This window comes from Poromitra crassiceps (assembly GCF_964638095.1).
Source record: "Poromitra crassiceps genome assembly, chromosome: 9".
In the NCBI taxonomy this organism is placed as follows: domain Eukaryota; kingdom Metazoa; phylum Chordata; class Actinopteri; order Beryciformes; family Melamphaidae; genus Poromitra; species Poromitra crassiceps.
The window spans coordinates 17,177,771-17,194,270 of NC_139630.1; the positions used below are offsets into that span (position 1 = coordinate 17,177,771).

General features: G+C 44.0%; 1 protein-coding gene across 2 annotated transcripts in view; it reads right to left on the minus strand.

The window, feature by feature from the left end:
• Positions 1-16,500, minus strand: part of map3k5 (mitogen-activated protein kinase kinase kinase 5) — a 180,314-nt gene that overhangs the window by 93,512 nt on the left and 70,302 nt on the right. For both annotated transcript variants that reach the window (XM_083643352.1, XM_083643351.1), the window contains exons 5-6: positions 10,415-10,608; positions 705-873 (exon numbers count right to left, since the gene is read on the minus strand). In XM_083643352.1, the coding sequence (XP_083499478.1) occupies positions 705-873; positions 10,415-10,608 (363 nt within the window). The remainder of the gene's footprint in view (positions 1-704; positions 874-10,414; positions 10,609-16,500) is intronic.

The following is a 16,500-nucleotide window of genomic DNA, read 5'->3' on the forward strand; positions in this document are numbered from 1 at the left end:
GATGCTGAGGCACTGAACTCTGTCTGCTCTGTATGTAGCCAAGGTCAAGGAAGCCATCCCAAACCTACCCCCCCCCCCCCTGGATTTGTTTATTCCATTTTTACCCCCCATTGCTAATTTTACTTTATTTATCCTGGTTGCTACTCCACCCTCTGCCGATCTGGGGAGAGCCGAAACTGGCTCCATGCTTCCTACGAGACATGGGCAGTTAGCCAGCCGCTTCTTTTCACCTGACAGGGGAAGCTTCACTGGTAGGACATAGCACGTTGGAGGATCACGCTATTCCAACCAGTTCCCCTCCCTCCGAACAGGCGCCCTTAACGACCAGAGGAGGAACCACTTCAGTGACCAGGATATTGATATCTTTTGGTGAGGGGTTCCTATATGAAGGAAACCCCCAGGGGGCACAGGAAGAACATGCAAACTCAACACCTTTTGACGACCCCACGGAAAAAATAATAATAATAATTATGTAGAGTATTGGAATATATCGCAAAATATGCATTGTATCGCAATTTATCGTGATACAATCATATCGTGACCCATGTATAGTGATGCGCATCGTATCGTGCGGTCCTTGCCAATGATCCCTAATGATCTCACCCTCACACATATCTGAAAACTGTAAAGCGTTTTGCAGGCATTCATTTAGTTTGACAGTTACTGAGAGTGGATTTGAGTTCAGTTGGAGACCAGCGATGTACCTGGATGTCCCTGTAGGTCAGTAGCAGGTTGATGACGATGTCAGCTGAGAGACACTCCACGTTGTCCAGCCGCTGTTGGATGCGGCCCAGCTCAGCAGCCAGCTCCATGCCCGTGTACAGCTCCCGAGCCCTACGGATCTCATTCAGGATCGTCTCACGGAAGTACTGGCTGTGAGGGGAGGGAGAACACACACGCGCACACGCACACACACACACGCACGCACACACACACACACACACATGTACGCACGCACACACACACACACACACACACACACACACACACACACACACACACACAATAAAAGACATGTTCTGCTTAAAAGTATTATGGGATTGATGATACATCTAAAGCAGGGGTGGGCAACATTTTTTCCTGAGGGCCAGACTGACTTACATCAAGTAAGTGAAGGGCCACACATTGGAGATTATACCTGCCAACACTCCTGATTTTCGCAGGAGTCTCCCTATTGTTAACCCTCTCTCCCGTTGTGATTGGTAATTTCTTGTTAATCTCCTGATATAATATTGATACAAATCCAATGGCTGTAGCACATGAGATTTATTAACATAATTCTGCCTTTCAATGAGTTTTTGGGGGTCGTTTTTTTTTTTTTTTAGTCCGGCCCTGGGGCCCATTGTTTTCTTACAATTCACCCCTACACCGTGCCCATCCACGGATTAGCAAACAATGCGCACAGATCTGTTGTATCTACTGGTAACATGAAGGGACCTTTAGGCCTATATACAGTGAGCCAGAGCCATTACACACAGCTTGGCTACATATAGTGAGCTGTAATAGCCATTAGGCACCTAGGAACCAGAACCACTGATGCATCACATCAGTAGGTCTAAGTTATGAGCCATGTGTGTTTTGGTGACAATATGAAACCAGCAGGTTCTTCTGCAGGTTTTCCAGACTCAAGCTTTGAGTCAAGTCACATCCTCACCTCCATCAAATCAGTAGTGACACTGATGAGCTGATATCAAATCAGCAGTGACACTGACTAGCTGATATGATCAAATCAGCAGTGACACTGACTAGCTGATATCAAATCAGCAGTGACCAGTGTTGGGCAAGTTACTTTCAAAATGTAATATACTACATATTACTAGTTACTTTCATTTGAAAGTAATAAGTTACTTTACAATATTACTTTCTGTGTAGAGTAACTCGTTACTTATTACACTACTTTTGCATTACTTTTACCAAAACAACAGCAGCAGAGAATGACATTGCCGCCCCGGAACCATCCCGAAAAATAATTTCAACCGCCTTGAAGTCAGTGTAAACAATCCAAAATTCTAAATGATATTCTTTTCCTTTGTTATTGTCATCTATAGTGGTTATTTGCATAAAACACACAGTTTGATTAGGAAATGATTGTATCTTTTTAAATGTGTGCTTTGATTTAATCAAATGTAACTCAATTTGTAACTTGAGTTATTTGACAAAGTAACTGGTATAATATTACTGAAATCCTATTCATAGCTTTCAAGGGGCGTTACGTGCTGCCGGGAACGCCCACCTGACGGTCAAACAGTACTGCTAAGTACTGTTGGAGCGGACGACAGCACAGGCATCACTACAGTATCTTCTCTTTTAGCAATAGTCTCACTAATCCCACAGTGGTTTACCTGCTTTTGAGATCTGCAAAAAATAGTTTGCTTCTGTCTCACCCGTTCTCCCTCTCTCTTCACACGCGACGAGGGCTGTGCTCTCTCTCCACAACATTATAAAAACGAGTCCGCACTCCGCACGCAGTTTGTTGTGAAACAATTTCTCCGAACTGCCATGTGTTGGACAGTAACGTTAACGATAGTTCGGTTTGTTTGAAGTGCCCAAAACGTGCAGTTTGTTTAGATATCGTTCTTTTTCAACGCTTGATAGATGGTCTAAATATTCCTGACTGGAAACTGGTGGAAAAAAGACCGCTTTTTGCTGGAGCTGCGTCTGGTCAGTGTTCAGCGCCATTATTGTTTTGAGTTTTGACCGCCAGAATGGGCGTTCCTTGTACTTACGTAACGCCCCTTGAAAGCTATGAATAAGTAATAAATTATATTACCGAGTTACTGCTAAAAGTAATATATTACATGTAATATGTTACTTTTGTAATGAGTTACCCCCAACACTGGCAGTGACACTGACTAGCTGATATCAAATCAGCAGTGACACTGACTAGCTGATATAATCAAATCAGCAGTGACACTGACAAACTGATATCAAATCAGCAGTGACACTGACTAGCTGATATCATCAAATCAGCAGTGACACTGACAAACTGATATCAAATCAGCAGTGACACTGACTAGCTGATATCAAATCAGCAGTGACACTGACGAGCTGATATCAAATCAGCAGTGACACTGACTAGCTGATATCAAATCAGCAGTGACACTGACTAGCTGATATCAAATCAGCAGTGACACTGACGAGCTGATATCAAATCAGCAGTGACACTGACGAGCTGCTATCCAAGTTGTACTGAAAGATCAATGCTGGCCCAATATGTCAACAAACATGGCCCTAGAATCCCTCCCACACAACTACAAACTGAAGAGGTGTCAGACGATCACACTGGTCTCAGGATCATTGAAGCAGAATACATTTAATCTCTGCAGGCCTATTATAAATAGTCTGTCATGCCCCTTCACAACATGTTCAGTATGTGATCTAGTCAGATAGCAGCGATGGCTGCAGAGTCAAACCATCGAGCGTCTAAAAATATAGACAGAGTCAGCGTGACGTCACCCATTGTTTCTGGACTGTTTTGAAGCCTCGTGTGGCCGTCGCCATCTTGGGGTTTATTGCGCATCTCGTGCGAGACGGCACGAGAGGAGGGGTTTCCCAGAGCCACAGCTCCTCCCGCTATTGGTCCGTGATCGGTGAGCTGCGTGATCACTGGACAGGCGACCTGTCAATCACCCCCAAAACATTGTCTTTTCTACAGTGGGCAACAGAATTAGGGAATGTATGAAGCCAGTCGTGAAATTCCATTAATTCGAAAAGTCCGCAGGGGGGCGCACGTCAGGTCCGGAAGTGACGACACGTACATTGGCTCCAATGTAAAAATGCGCCGACTTCTCTCTCGTTCTGTGTCTTAAATAAACATTTTCCGAATGAGCTTATGGTCTGAATAAACAATTTCAAGTCTTTTTCATGCTCCCCTGGGCTCCGTTTTCTAAATTATGGTCCCATTTCGAGTAAAAGACTCAAAAGAGCCGATAAAAATTATAACTTTGGGGGCGGGATTTTCTTTGATTGACACCAGCCAGCCCAACCAGTTGCCAAGGCAGGCTAGCTAGCTAGCTAGCAACGTAGCCAGAGATTAAAAGTAAAATAACAGAAACAGCGTTACCCTTATGATATTTTAATGATGTTAGTAGACACACGTAATAGTATAGATCCCCGTTATGAGGTATGTTGATCAAAAGAACACCTAAAACGCTATATCGAAATCGGGTTTTAGTGGACGGGCAGCTCGGGCAGCTCTGAAGTTGGGGCTTCAGAGCTGATCTGCGGCTAGCTAGCTAGCAACAGTATAGAGCCCCCGAGGTCTGTTGATCAAAAGAACACCTAACGCTATATCGTTATGTAATGTGACTTGTGACATGATCACCACATTTCAATAAATATAACGTTTTTGCACATTTGAATGCTGCTGGTCGTTTGTTTAACGCTGTATATATTGGACATTTAAAGCTGATACACAATTGTGTTGAGGTAATTCCGCAAAGCTCAGTTAAAAATATAACGTGTAACACTTAAAACAATCAAATGTAAATTTTTCACAGTAATACAGTCCAGGCCATGGTGAGCTAATTGTTTGAATTATATCGAAATATATTTGTATGGTGTAGCAGACATTACAATAATATGACAATATAAGCCAGTTACCCTAGCTAGAGAGAGCAATTTCAGCCCACCAGATATCACCATATTTCATTTCAATAAATATTAAGCATTCATTGATTGAAGCAGACTGCTGGTTTCTCCGTCGTCATGTCCTCTGGTCCAATCTTCGGTTCGTATCACTCGACATCAACAATCTTATACATGATAATATACAACAAGGCTATCTTTGTTGACAATGTTTATTGACAAAAGCATTAAAACAAGCAAATATAACAATATTCTCCGGTCACTGGCACTAGCTACAACTTGAACAGAATATTATAGCTTTGATATTCACAAATCATGATCCTCTGTTGTGTAGTTTAGCGTTAATCTCAGGAGAACAGAATATTATTGCTTCGATCTGTGTGTCCCATCTGGTACTGGACGGCGCTACCCCTGGAAGAAACGAATTAGACACTGTTAATCACTGTATAACGTTAACGTTTGCTTACCCAACACTACGTGCGATTGGTAAATACTGTAAATGTAGCCTTGTACCAAGACGCTGATTACATTACACTGCATTACATTGCATCAGCTGATGCAATGTAAGGCTACTGTAAATGCAGAGGTGGATAAACTATCCAGAGGAGTTGAACCCCCTTGTTCCCCCTCATTGATTGATAGTTATCTAACGTTAGCTAGATATATAACGCTATAGCTGGTAGATCATATGAGTATGCTTTGAATCGGCCTCATCTCAAAGAGGTAACCTAGGTAAACAGAACTGCGTTTGTTTTCTGTCTACGTCCGAATCTGTGCAGCATGCAATACTGTTTAACGTTGTATAACGTTAACTTATGCTACTCTAGTCTAACGTCCTCCTGTAATGACAAATGGACATGTAGCTAGCGTTAATGTCATGCTATGCAATTAGCGTTACGTTAGAAAATAAGATTACCTCGATTTTGTGGAAGATGCAAGCGGCAGGCTGGTGACGCCGCGCGAGGTCTGGAGGAAATAATACTCTGGTTTTTCTTCGGGCTATTGTATTCAATGTGAGAGCAATGGAGCAAGGCTAGCAATAGCAACTAACGTTAGCAACATTTGTTAGCCAAGCTAACGGCTAGCAGGGAAAATAACATGAACAAGATGGATGCCGTGGCGGAGGAAACCCTCCCCCGAGTCCCGTCCACGCTCACGCCCTTTCCTGTTTTCCCGGCTCCAGGTTTGAACAGATTTCCCACAATGCAACAGGAAAATCCATTCATCCAATCAAACGAAATCAAACAATATCGGGAAGTGAGCTTCATTTTGCCGTGTCAAAATCATATAGCTAAGGTGGTCCAGATATTATGTACAGTCTATGCTTTTCTATCGTCTATTTTTCTTTAAACAGGGCACGTTATATAACAAGGGCGAATTCGCAATAGCTGCAACCACATAATTACACACACACACACACACACACACACACACACACACACACACAAACCCTCCATGCCACAGTTCAGCCTTCTGCTATCCTGCATTTTGAAATGTGTCCCCCTGACTGACCAACTGACGGACTGACCAACTGACCGGCCGACCAACCGACAAGAATGACTCATAGAGCTGCTGGTCAGAGCTAAAAACTCACCCCCCATACAGTTGTTATGAAAGGTGAAATTAGCTAGAGAGACCAAACCCCTGTTTTGAACCAGGCTGTATACATGCTTAATCCTGCTGTAAACTCGGGTATCTTAACATGGAGGTGAACGGGGAACGGCTCCCTTTTGAAGCCAGCCTCAAGTGGCCATTCAGGGAACTACAGCTTTCAGTATCACTTCTGCGGCTTCCTCTGTCAAAGCCCGGGCTACACTGTAGCCCAGTGAGTGAAAGCTCACCACTGTGCTCTCTGGTTGTTTGTTTCCAGGAGACAAACTCTTCATCAAACAACACGTCTCTGCATCTGACACAGCTGACTCACTACTCCTGCATCTGACACAGCTGACTCACTATTCCTGCATCGGAGACTTAGGGATGCTGCATCGCCTATTGGCAGCAAAGTCAAAATATCACCGCAGCAACTAAGGTGAAGTACATGTTTAAAAAATGCAATTCCCCCATGCGGGTCAAAGTTGAAGGATAAAAATAAATAAATAAATAAAACTAAGTATTATTATGATATTATATTATTATTATTCTGTGGGTGTTATATAATGAGTTAACACCTGAATGCTGAATTATGCCCAACAGGAAGTGACAGGAAATCTAATATCCACGTCCTCTTCCTACTCTGCGTTACGCCTATTCCACCACCACTCAGCTACGCTTCAGTGTTCACATCAGCTCCTCGCATGTAATATAGGACTGCCGCTGCAACTAACACTTATTTTCATTGTCAATTGATCTGTATTTTTTTTATTAATCTATTACCGTAGTTGTTTGATCTAAAAAAAAATGTGTGTCAATGTTTCCCAAAGCCCAAGATGACGTCCTCACATGTCTTGTTTTGTCCACAACTCAAAGATATTCAGTTTACTGTCCCAGAGGAGTAAAGAAACCAGAAAATATTCACATTTAATAAGATCGAACCAGATAATTTTTACTTTTTCTTCCCTCAAAAAAATGACTCAAAGCGATGAATTGATTCTCAAAATAGTTGTCAATGTCGATGACTTTAATAATTGATAACTAATGAATTGATGAATCGTTGCAGCTATATACAATGATCACAAATCATCATGTTCTGGAGCAGCAGCAGATAAGAGTCTGTGTTTGCTATGACCCTGAGCAGTACATCTCACCTCCTCCTCGTGTGTGTTCACACTGTGTTCACACACTCAGCTACTGAGAGCAGAGACTCCTCCTCCTCCTGTGTGTTCACACTGTGTTCACACACTCAGCTACTGAGAGCAGAGACCACACTGGTTTTGCTGCAGCGAGCCAGATGTCCCACAAACATATTGATGATATCCGTTATGAGAAATGGCATCATAATTGTGCCATAAAGGCCGTGAGAGAACGCTTTTCGAGGCGCGGCAGTTTTACCAAAAGAGCTACGACAGCATTCTTTTTTCATTACAGTTTGGTTCTTTATCATTTAGATGTGTCAGTTTGGCTCTTATAACACCTATATATCCTGCTTTACCTTTGTCTCAAGTGTCCCTGTGACAGTGCCACATTTAAGGCAACGTTTATGGCGTCCCAGATGGACAACATTGCCCTAAGGCAGTGTTTCCTCTGTGGTCTCATGCAGCTGTGGTGCTTGGGGGGGGGGGTACTTCTGGTTTTGACCCTTATCTGCCGCTGCTTGGGGCTAAGTTTTCTTTCAAGCTAAGCTTCTACTGCTACAAATGTGTTTTATAATCCTAATGAAATCATAAGTTATTTGTTCTACACTTAGTTTTAGATCAGTGGTTCTCAAAAAAATTTGGCTTCAGAACCCACTTTCGCTGATTTCTAAATCCAAGTACCTTTACCAGACTACAAGTTTGCTTAGAAAACTGCAAGAGAAAACTATAACATGATGTAATGACTGAACGATAAGCCACCTTTTGAAGAATATAACATTACAAAATAAGAAATGAAGTGAAAGAGTTACAATTAGTGCCTCCCGAGAAGATTTATTCTAATGTTTGATTTATTTTCATGATTTATTCTTACATTTTTCTATTTCCCCCTCAAGTACCTCCACGTACCCCTAGGGGTACGGTAAGCAGTACCTCCATGTACCCCTAGGGGTATGCATACCCCGGTTTGGGAACAACTGTTTTAGAGGTTTGCAAGACTAAATGACCATGTATTCATTTGACATTTCCTCGAGCAGGGGGGCTAGTTTCCTTGCTGTGGAGCTGCACGGTCTCACCACTGCTAAGCAGATCAAACTAGTCAAGTCAAGTCAAGTTTATTTATATAGCCCTAATTCACAAGCATGTCTCAGAGGGCTTCACAGAAAGTATGTCTAGCTAATTCTAGCTGACACAACAGTAACAAGAATATACAGAATAAAGATAACATTTGAACAATTGATAATATAGAAAATATAGGAATGAGGGGAGAGCAGAGGAGAGCGCAGGAGAAGGGAGGATAGCAGGGGGAATGTGAGAGAGTGATGGGGTGGGGAGGGTATAGGAGGTGGGGAAGGAGCAAGAGGAGAGAGCAGGAGAGGGGAAGGGAGGGGAGGTGTGGGGGAGAAGAGAGCAGGGGGAGGGAGGAGGTGGGGAGAGAATGAGCAATATAGACGGAGGAGAGGGGGGAGGTGGGGAGAAAATAGGAATGTGGAGGAGGAGAGAAGGAGAGATGGGGGTGCAGGGGAGGGAGAGCCAGGGTAGAGAAGCAGCAAACTAATGACCTCAGTGGACAAATTGTGATGTTGCAGCAGTAAATAGTAATGGGATATAGTAAAAAAAAAAAAAAAAAAAAATATGAGTAAGAGTGAGGAGGTAGTTAAACATGACAAAAACAACAGTAACAACACTAGAACGTGTTAAGTCGAAATATAATGGACCAAAAACATGAATGACAGCAGTGGTGCTAAAACTGGGGTACGTGTACCCTAGGGGTACATGGAGGTACTTGAGAAAAAGGGGGAAATAGAAGAAAGAATGTAAGAATAAATCATGAAAATAAATGAAACGTTCAAACAAACTGCTCAGGAGGCACTATTTGCAACTCTTTCACTCCATTTCTTATTTTGCAATGTTATATTCTTCAAAAGGTGGGTTATCATTCATCACATCATATGCTATAGCTCAGTGGTTCTCAAATGTGGGGCCGGGGACCTTAGGGGTACTTGAGGGGGTTCCAGGGGGTCCCCAGCCAAAAGGGGGGTCATTTACTTTAGCTGTAATGGTCATGGGTTTTATACACTTTCTGTAATAAAACATCTAAAAGCATCAATCTTATTATCGGGGACCGTGGGACAAAATCCTATCAAATGGGGGTCTGTGGTCTAATCTTTGTCAGTTTAGGGGTCCCTCATGTGAAAAACATTTGAGAACCACTGCTATAGCGTTGTCTTTCTAAGCTAAATGTAGTGGGTAAAGAGGTACTGAACCCAAGCAACAAAAAAGAGTTTTAGAACCACTGCTATAGCTTTCTCTTGCAGAGCTCTTTCTAAGCAAAATGTAGTGGGTAAAGAGCTACTGAACCCAAGCAACAAAAAAGAGTTTTAGAACCACTGCTATAGCTTTCTCTTGCAGAGCTCTTTCTAAGCTAAATGTAGTGGGTAAAGAGGTACTGAACCCAAGCAACAAAAAAGAGTTTTAGAACCACTGAATTACAGCATGTCTGCAAGGTGTTCTACAGCTGTCGCTTTGCACACCTTACCAAAAACCAATGCTCTGAAAAGGTAATGTATAGAGCAGTTGCGTATTGGAATAATCTACCTAGTAATATAACGGTGGCAAGTAACACATTTTTGTTTAAAAAAAAAAAAGTTAAAACATGCAGTGATGAATAATGTGATAGCTTTAGGTCATTAATTATTGTACACATAATGTTGAATTGTATTGTATTGTACTGCATTGTGCTATGTTATATTATATAACACTACACTGTACTAATTTATAAACTTCTGAAATGTATGATATGTAATAGAGTGAGCTGATTCACTCTCTTTTTGTCTTTGTTGTTATAATTAGCAACAATGTTACTGTATTATGTTTTTATGTTATGTGTTTGGACCCCAGGAAGAGTAGTCTCACCTTGGTGCAGACTAATGGGGATCCACAATAAACAATAAACAATAAACCTTGCCTTACATACACGCAAGCAGCAGTAGAACATACGACGACAAATAAATCTAGGATGCAAAAATATATGACAAATCAAATATATGCATTGAAAGTACTGATCGTTATTTTAGGTGTGGTCCACTAACACTTACTGGGAGTTGGCCTGTGGCAGCTTGAGCAGCTGGATGAAGCGGTCCATCAGGGGCATGCAGATGGGGCCCAGCAGCATCTCGAAGCTGGGCTGCATCAGCTCCGTCAGCCCCTTCATCAGGCTGCCCTCACAGCAGTACACCTTGTTGTGGGGCGTCACCATGTACGGGATGAAGGTGTAGTTAGCCGAGCATGTCTGCAGGGGGCGCAAGGCAGAAACACAGACAGGGTTACAGACAAGCCGTGGCACTGCTCAGTGCTCACTGTGTGTGCAGCAGTACACCTTGTTGTCGGTACGGAGATGAAGGTGTAGTTAGCAATTATTCTATTGGGGGAAAAAATTCTCTTTTTTAAAGCTTGAAGCCAAACCGATTTGAATTGAAGTTTGTTTAAAAATGTAGTGAGAGGACAGTTTGTTCTGCAGAGGACTGTGGCTGCAGGCGGTTGCAGGCGGTTGCAGGGTGCAACATGACGAGACGTGAGAGAGGCTCTCCTGCAGTGAGGAGTGGGACAATACTAATTCATGTTGAAGGGATCCTAAGATAAACTGTAGTTCCATTTGCTTTTCTGTATATTTTTCGTTATTTTATTTCTGGTTTTTGACTTTTTGTTTGTGAGGATGTATTGTGCGCTCCTATTGTTGTAGTGTTTGTAAGTGTGTAAAAAATATATATTAAAAAAAGTGTAGACAGACAGCTTTACAAACAAGCTGTCACACTGAGGCGTTGGTGTGACAGGGGCAGTTAGTCAGTAACATGTTGGTTAAATGTAAAGCGCTTGTTTAACTCTATAGCAGGGGTTCCTAAACTTAAACCAAGTACCAGTATGTACCAAACTGTGGTGGACACATTTCCCACGGACCACTTCCACTGTGGATAACCACCCCCGCCCCATAAAATAAAATGTGCTGATTAAGCATGATGCAATAGCATCAGAAAAGCTCAATAACAACATACAGCTTGTTCAACACGGACACACACACACACACACACACACCTGACAACAAGTAGGCTGTGAAAAGGACCCCTTTGAAAATGTTTTCCCCCCCTTGTCAATACATGTATGTAGGCTAACTTTGGAGTGTTATTTAGCTACCTTCCTGACAAGCTAGCATGACAGGGTACCAATCAATGCCTTATGACAGGTCTTAGTTCCATATGAGACCACAAACATCACACTGGCTTTAAAACTGAGCCCACTACAGCCTCTGAATGTAAATATCAAAATTTCTGATATTTCATGAATAATAATCGCGATATTTCCGAAAATTGGGTCATTTAAATCAGTGATTTTTTTATCTGTGTCTCTCTCTCTCTCTCTATACAGACACATATAATGCATGGTGCATTGTGTATAACAGGCTAATAACATGCTATGTCTCTTGATGCAATGATTTGGGAATAGGAGTTTATTCTGCTGATTAGGAGCTATCATATGTGTTGATAACCATGTTTATAATGTATTATACTGTAAGCAATTACCGTATGTATATCCTTACATACAGACAGGCAACTTTATAGATGTAAAGCTGAAGTCAACAGTTTCCCTGTACTGCATCATGTGACGAACCATTCTTTACAGGTGAAGGAAAGTGCACTAAAGGGGCATTGTATAGAGGAAGCAGGCTGCCTGGAGGAAGTGTGAGTAGTTTCCCCTGTGTTTGAATCAGTTACAGGTAGTTTCCCCTGTCTGTTTGAATCAGTTACAGGTAATGCCATGAGGCTAAGACTATACACACTAAACAGACAATGGCTTTATGTGCTGTTGTCTGCATTCAGCCAGTCTAGACAGGCCAACCGTCAGGACACACACACACACACACACACACACACACACACACACACACACACACACACACACACACACACACAGGACTGCCTTTACGAATGCATCTCGCTCGTGCTGCTCCATGCTAATGGGAATGGGATCGCTGCTCACGTGACGCCGCACTTAACCCCATTATTTTGTGCAGCTGTGGTGCTCAGGGGGTTAATTTAACCCCATTATTTTGTGCAGCTGTGGTGCTCAGGGGGTTAATTTAACCCCATTATTTTGTGCAGCTGTGGTGCTCAGGCGGTTAATTTAACCCTGTTATTTTGTGCAGCTGTGGTGCTCAGGGGGTTAATTTAACCCTGTTATTTTGTGCAGCTGTGGTGCTCAGGGGGTTAATTTAACCCCATTATTTTGTGCAGCTGTGGTGCTCAGGCGGTTAATTTAACCCTGTTATTTTGTGCAGCTGTGGTGCTCAGGGGGTTGATTTAACCCTGTTATTTTGTGCAGCTGTGGTGCTCAGGGGGTTAATTTAACCCTGTTATTTTGTGCAGCTGTGGTGCTCAGGGGGTTAATTTAACCCTGTTATTTTGTGCAGCTGTGGTGCTCAGGGGGTTAATTTAACCCTGTTATTTTGTGCAGCTGTGATGCTCAGGGGGTTAATTTAACCCTGTTATTTTGTGCAGCTGTGATGCTCAGGGGGTTAATTTAACCCTGCTATTTTGTGCAGCTGTGGTGCTCAGGGGGGTTAATTTAACCCTGCTATTTTGTGCAGCTGTGGTGCTCAGGGGGTTAATTTAACCCTGTTATTTTGTGCAGCTGTGGTGCTCAGGGGGTTGATTTAACCCTGTTATTTTGTGCAGCTGTGGTGCTCAGGGGGTTGATTTAACCCTGTTATTTTGTGCAGCTGTGGTGCTCAGGGGGGCTAATTTAACCCTGCTATTTTGTGCAGCTGTGGTGCTCAGGGGGTTAATTTAACCCTGTTATTTTGTGCAGCTGTGGTGCTCAGGGGGTTGATTTAACCCTGTTATTTTGTTCAGCTGTGGTGCTCAGGGGGTTAATTTAACCCTGCTATTTTGTGCAGCTTTGGTGCTCAGGGGGTTAATTTAACCCTGTTATTTTGTGCAGCTGTGGTGCTCAGGGGGTTGATTTAACCCCGTTATTTTGTGCAGCTGTGGTGATCAGGGGGTTAATTTAACCCTGTTACTTTGTGCAGCCGTTTTGGCTCTCCGCTCCGTTTCAGTTTCACTAGAAGTGTCTTTGTTTGCTTACTTGGCGTTAATTCCAGACATTTGTTTTGTGTTTTGTACGGAGGTTAATTTGACCCGTATGTGTTTGGTGTGTTTGTTTCAACTGCACATATTCTCTGGCAGTGTGGCGGTGGCCTGCCACTGCTGAAGAGCTAAATCAAGAGCACACACACACACACACACACACACACACACACACACACACACACACACACACACACAGACAGTAGTGTTTGTGGTTGGTATACAGAGAGGAGCAGCAGAAACCTGTTGGTGGAGAGAGCTATTCCCAGAAAGACAGATGTGTGCCGGGCGATAGCTGCAACACAACACGACAGTGTAAAGGCAGTTACACAGCTGTATCCTGAAGTGCTTTATTAAAGGCAGTTACACAGCTGTATCCTGAAGTGTTTTATTATTCTACCATGGTTTCAGTCTCTGAGAGCAGCTGCTGCTGCTGCTGCTGCTGCTGCCGCCAACAGAAACAAGGAAGAGACAGGGAGGAGCAGGGCTGAAGCACCGAGAGCCCGTCCACAGAAAACGACTTCCTCCTCTGCAGCAGCGGTTGGTTGGTTGGTGACATCACCGGTGACACCGGCGGCACGCGCCGTTCAGAAATAAAGCGGTGCCCCGCGTGCAGGTGAGGCCCCGCGTGCAGGTGAGGCCCCGCGTGCAGGTGAGGCCTCGCGTGCAGGTGAGGCCCCGCGTGCAGGTGAGGCCCCGCGTGCAGGTGAGGCCCCGCGGCGCTATATTTAGCTGGTCTCTGTGCACGCCGTGCCGTCACAGGGATCACATGACGGCTTCGTGCTCACACAGCCATGCATGTTTCATTAGGCCTTAGAAAGCCCCCGTCAGTCTGCTGGCTGCTTCCAGGTAGCAAGTCTCTGAGCAGAGACAGGAACGTACTGTCAGTCTGCTGGCTGCTTCCAGGTAGCAAGTCTCTGAGCAGAGACAGGAACGTACTGTCAGTCTCCTGGCTGCTTACAGGTAGCAAGTCTCTGAGCAGAGACAGGAACATACTGTCAGTCACCTGGCTGGTTACAGGTAGCAAGTCTCTGAGCAGAGACAGGAACGTACTGTCAGTCTCCTGGCTGCTTACAGGTAGCAAGTCTCTGAGCAGAGACAGGAACGTACTGTCAGTCTCCTGGCTGCTTACAGGTAGCAAGTCTCTGAGCAGAGACAGGAACGTACTGTCAGTCTCCTGGCTGCTTACAGGTAGCAAGTCTCTGAGCAGAGACAAGAACGTACTGTCAGTCTCCTGGCTGCTTACAGGTAGCAAGTCTCTGAGCAGAGACAAGAACGTACTGTCAGTCTCCTGGCTGCTTACAGGTAGCAAGTCTCTGAGCAGAGACAGGAACGTACTGTCAGTCTCCTATTTGCTTACAGGTAACAAGTCTCTGAGCAGAGACAGGAACATACTGTCAGTCACCTGGCTGGTTACAGGTAGCAAGTCTCTAAGCAGAGACAGGAACGTACTGTCAGTCTCCTGGCTGCTTACAGGTAGCAAGTCGCTGAGCAGAGACAGGAACGTACTGTCAGTCTCCTGGCTGCTTACAGGTAGCAAGTCTCTGAGCAGAGACAGGAACGTACTGTCAGTCTCCTGGCTGCTTACAGGTAACAAGTCTCTGAGCAGAGACAGGAACATACTGTCAGTCACCTGGCTGGTTACAGGTAGCAAGTCTCTGAGCAGAGACAGGAACGTACTGTCAGTCTCCTGGCTGCTTACAGGTAGCAAGTCTCTGAGCAGAGACAGGAACGTATCCCTGTCAGTCTCCTGGCTGCTTACAGGTAGCAAGTCTCTGAGCAGAGACAGGAACGTATCCCTGTCAGTCTCCTGGCTGCTTACAGGTAGCAAGTCTCTGAGCAGAGACAGGAACGTACTGTCAGTCTCCTGGTTGTTTACAGATAGCAAGTCTCTGAGCAGAGACAGGAACTTGTGAAAGCTCAGGGTTTTCCCTGGCTCAAAATGAGGCAGAGGTGGTACTCGAGCCAGACCCGATTTGGGATCTTTGAGACCTTTAGCGATTTTAGTGGGGGGAAATTCACAGCTTACCAATGGGCGACCGATATAATGATTTGTTTTTAGTCGGTTTGTTTTTAGTTGGTGCACAATGATGATTGTGCACCGATTTGACTATGCAAAGAATATTTAACATTAGATTGGCAACACATGTTACGACGCTTGTTAGAAAAGAGTGTTTTCCATGAAGACACCTGTCAGAGTTGTGTGGAGAGCTGGAGGTCACATGACATTTGACGGAGGTGGCCACCTCGTCATTCTCCATGCAGGGAAAACCCTGCAAAGCACCGGCTAGGAGGGAATGGGTTTAACTTCAGTGTGACTGAAAGCATGAGTGAGTCATTCAGTCAGTCAGTGAGTCACCCAGCAGGGAGAGCTAACAGTGACATGATGTTAATGATTAGCACTTAATTGTTATGGCTGCTCCTACAGTCATTAACCCATTGAGGAAGTAGTCCTCATTATTACAGTAATCAGTCATGGTCTAATACACCCAGGCCTGTTACGTGCTGCCTGAGATAATGCCTGTGGATTGTGTTAGGGATGGGTAATGAATTTTGAATTTCCGAATAATCGTTTTTATTATTAAGACTTTTATTATTGAAAGTCGAAGATCGTCTATTGAGAATCTTGTCTTATAAACTATGTTTTCCATTGTTTTTACCGCCGCCTGTCTCTTTAAGAGCAGCAAGTTTGTCCGTGTGATGTTTTTTTTTTTTTTTTTTTTTTTTTTCCCCCGATTTTTTATCCCATTTTATCCCCCGTTTTAGTGCTCATTTGATTGCTCAATCCTGGTTGCTACTCCATCCTCTGCCGATCTGGGGAGAGCCGAGACTGATTCCATGCTTCCTCCGAGACATGGGCAGTCAGTCAGCCGCTTCTTTTCACCTGCCAGAGGAAGCTTCACCGGTAGGACATAGCACGTGGGAGGTTCACGCTATTCCATCCAGTTCCCCTCCCTCTGAACAGGCGCCCTTAACGATCAGAGGAGGAACCACATTAGCAACCAGGATGTTGCATGTTTTTGTGAAGGGGGTTCCTATATGAA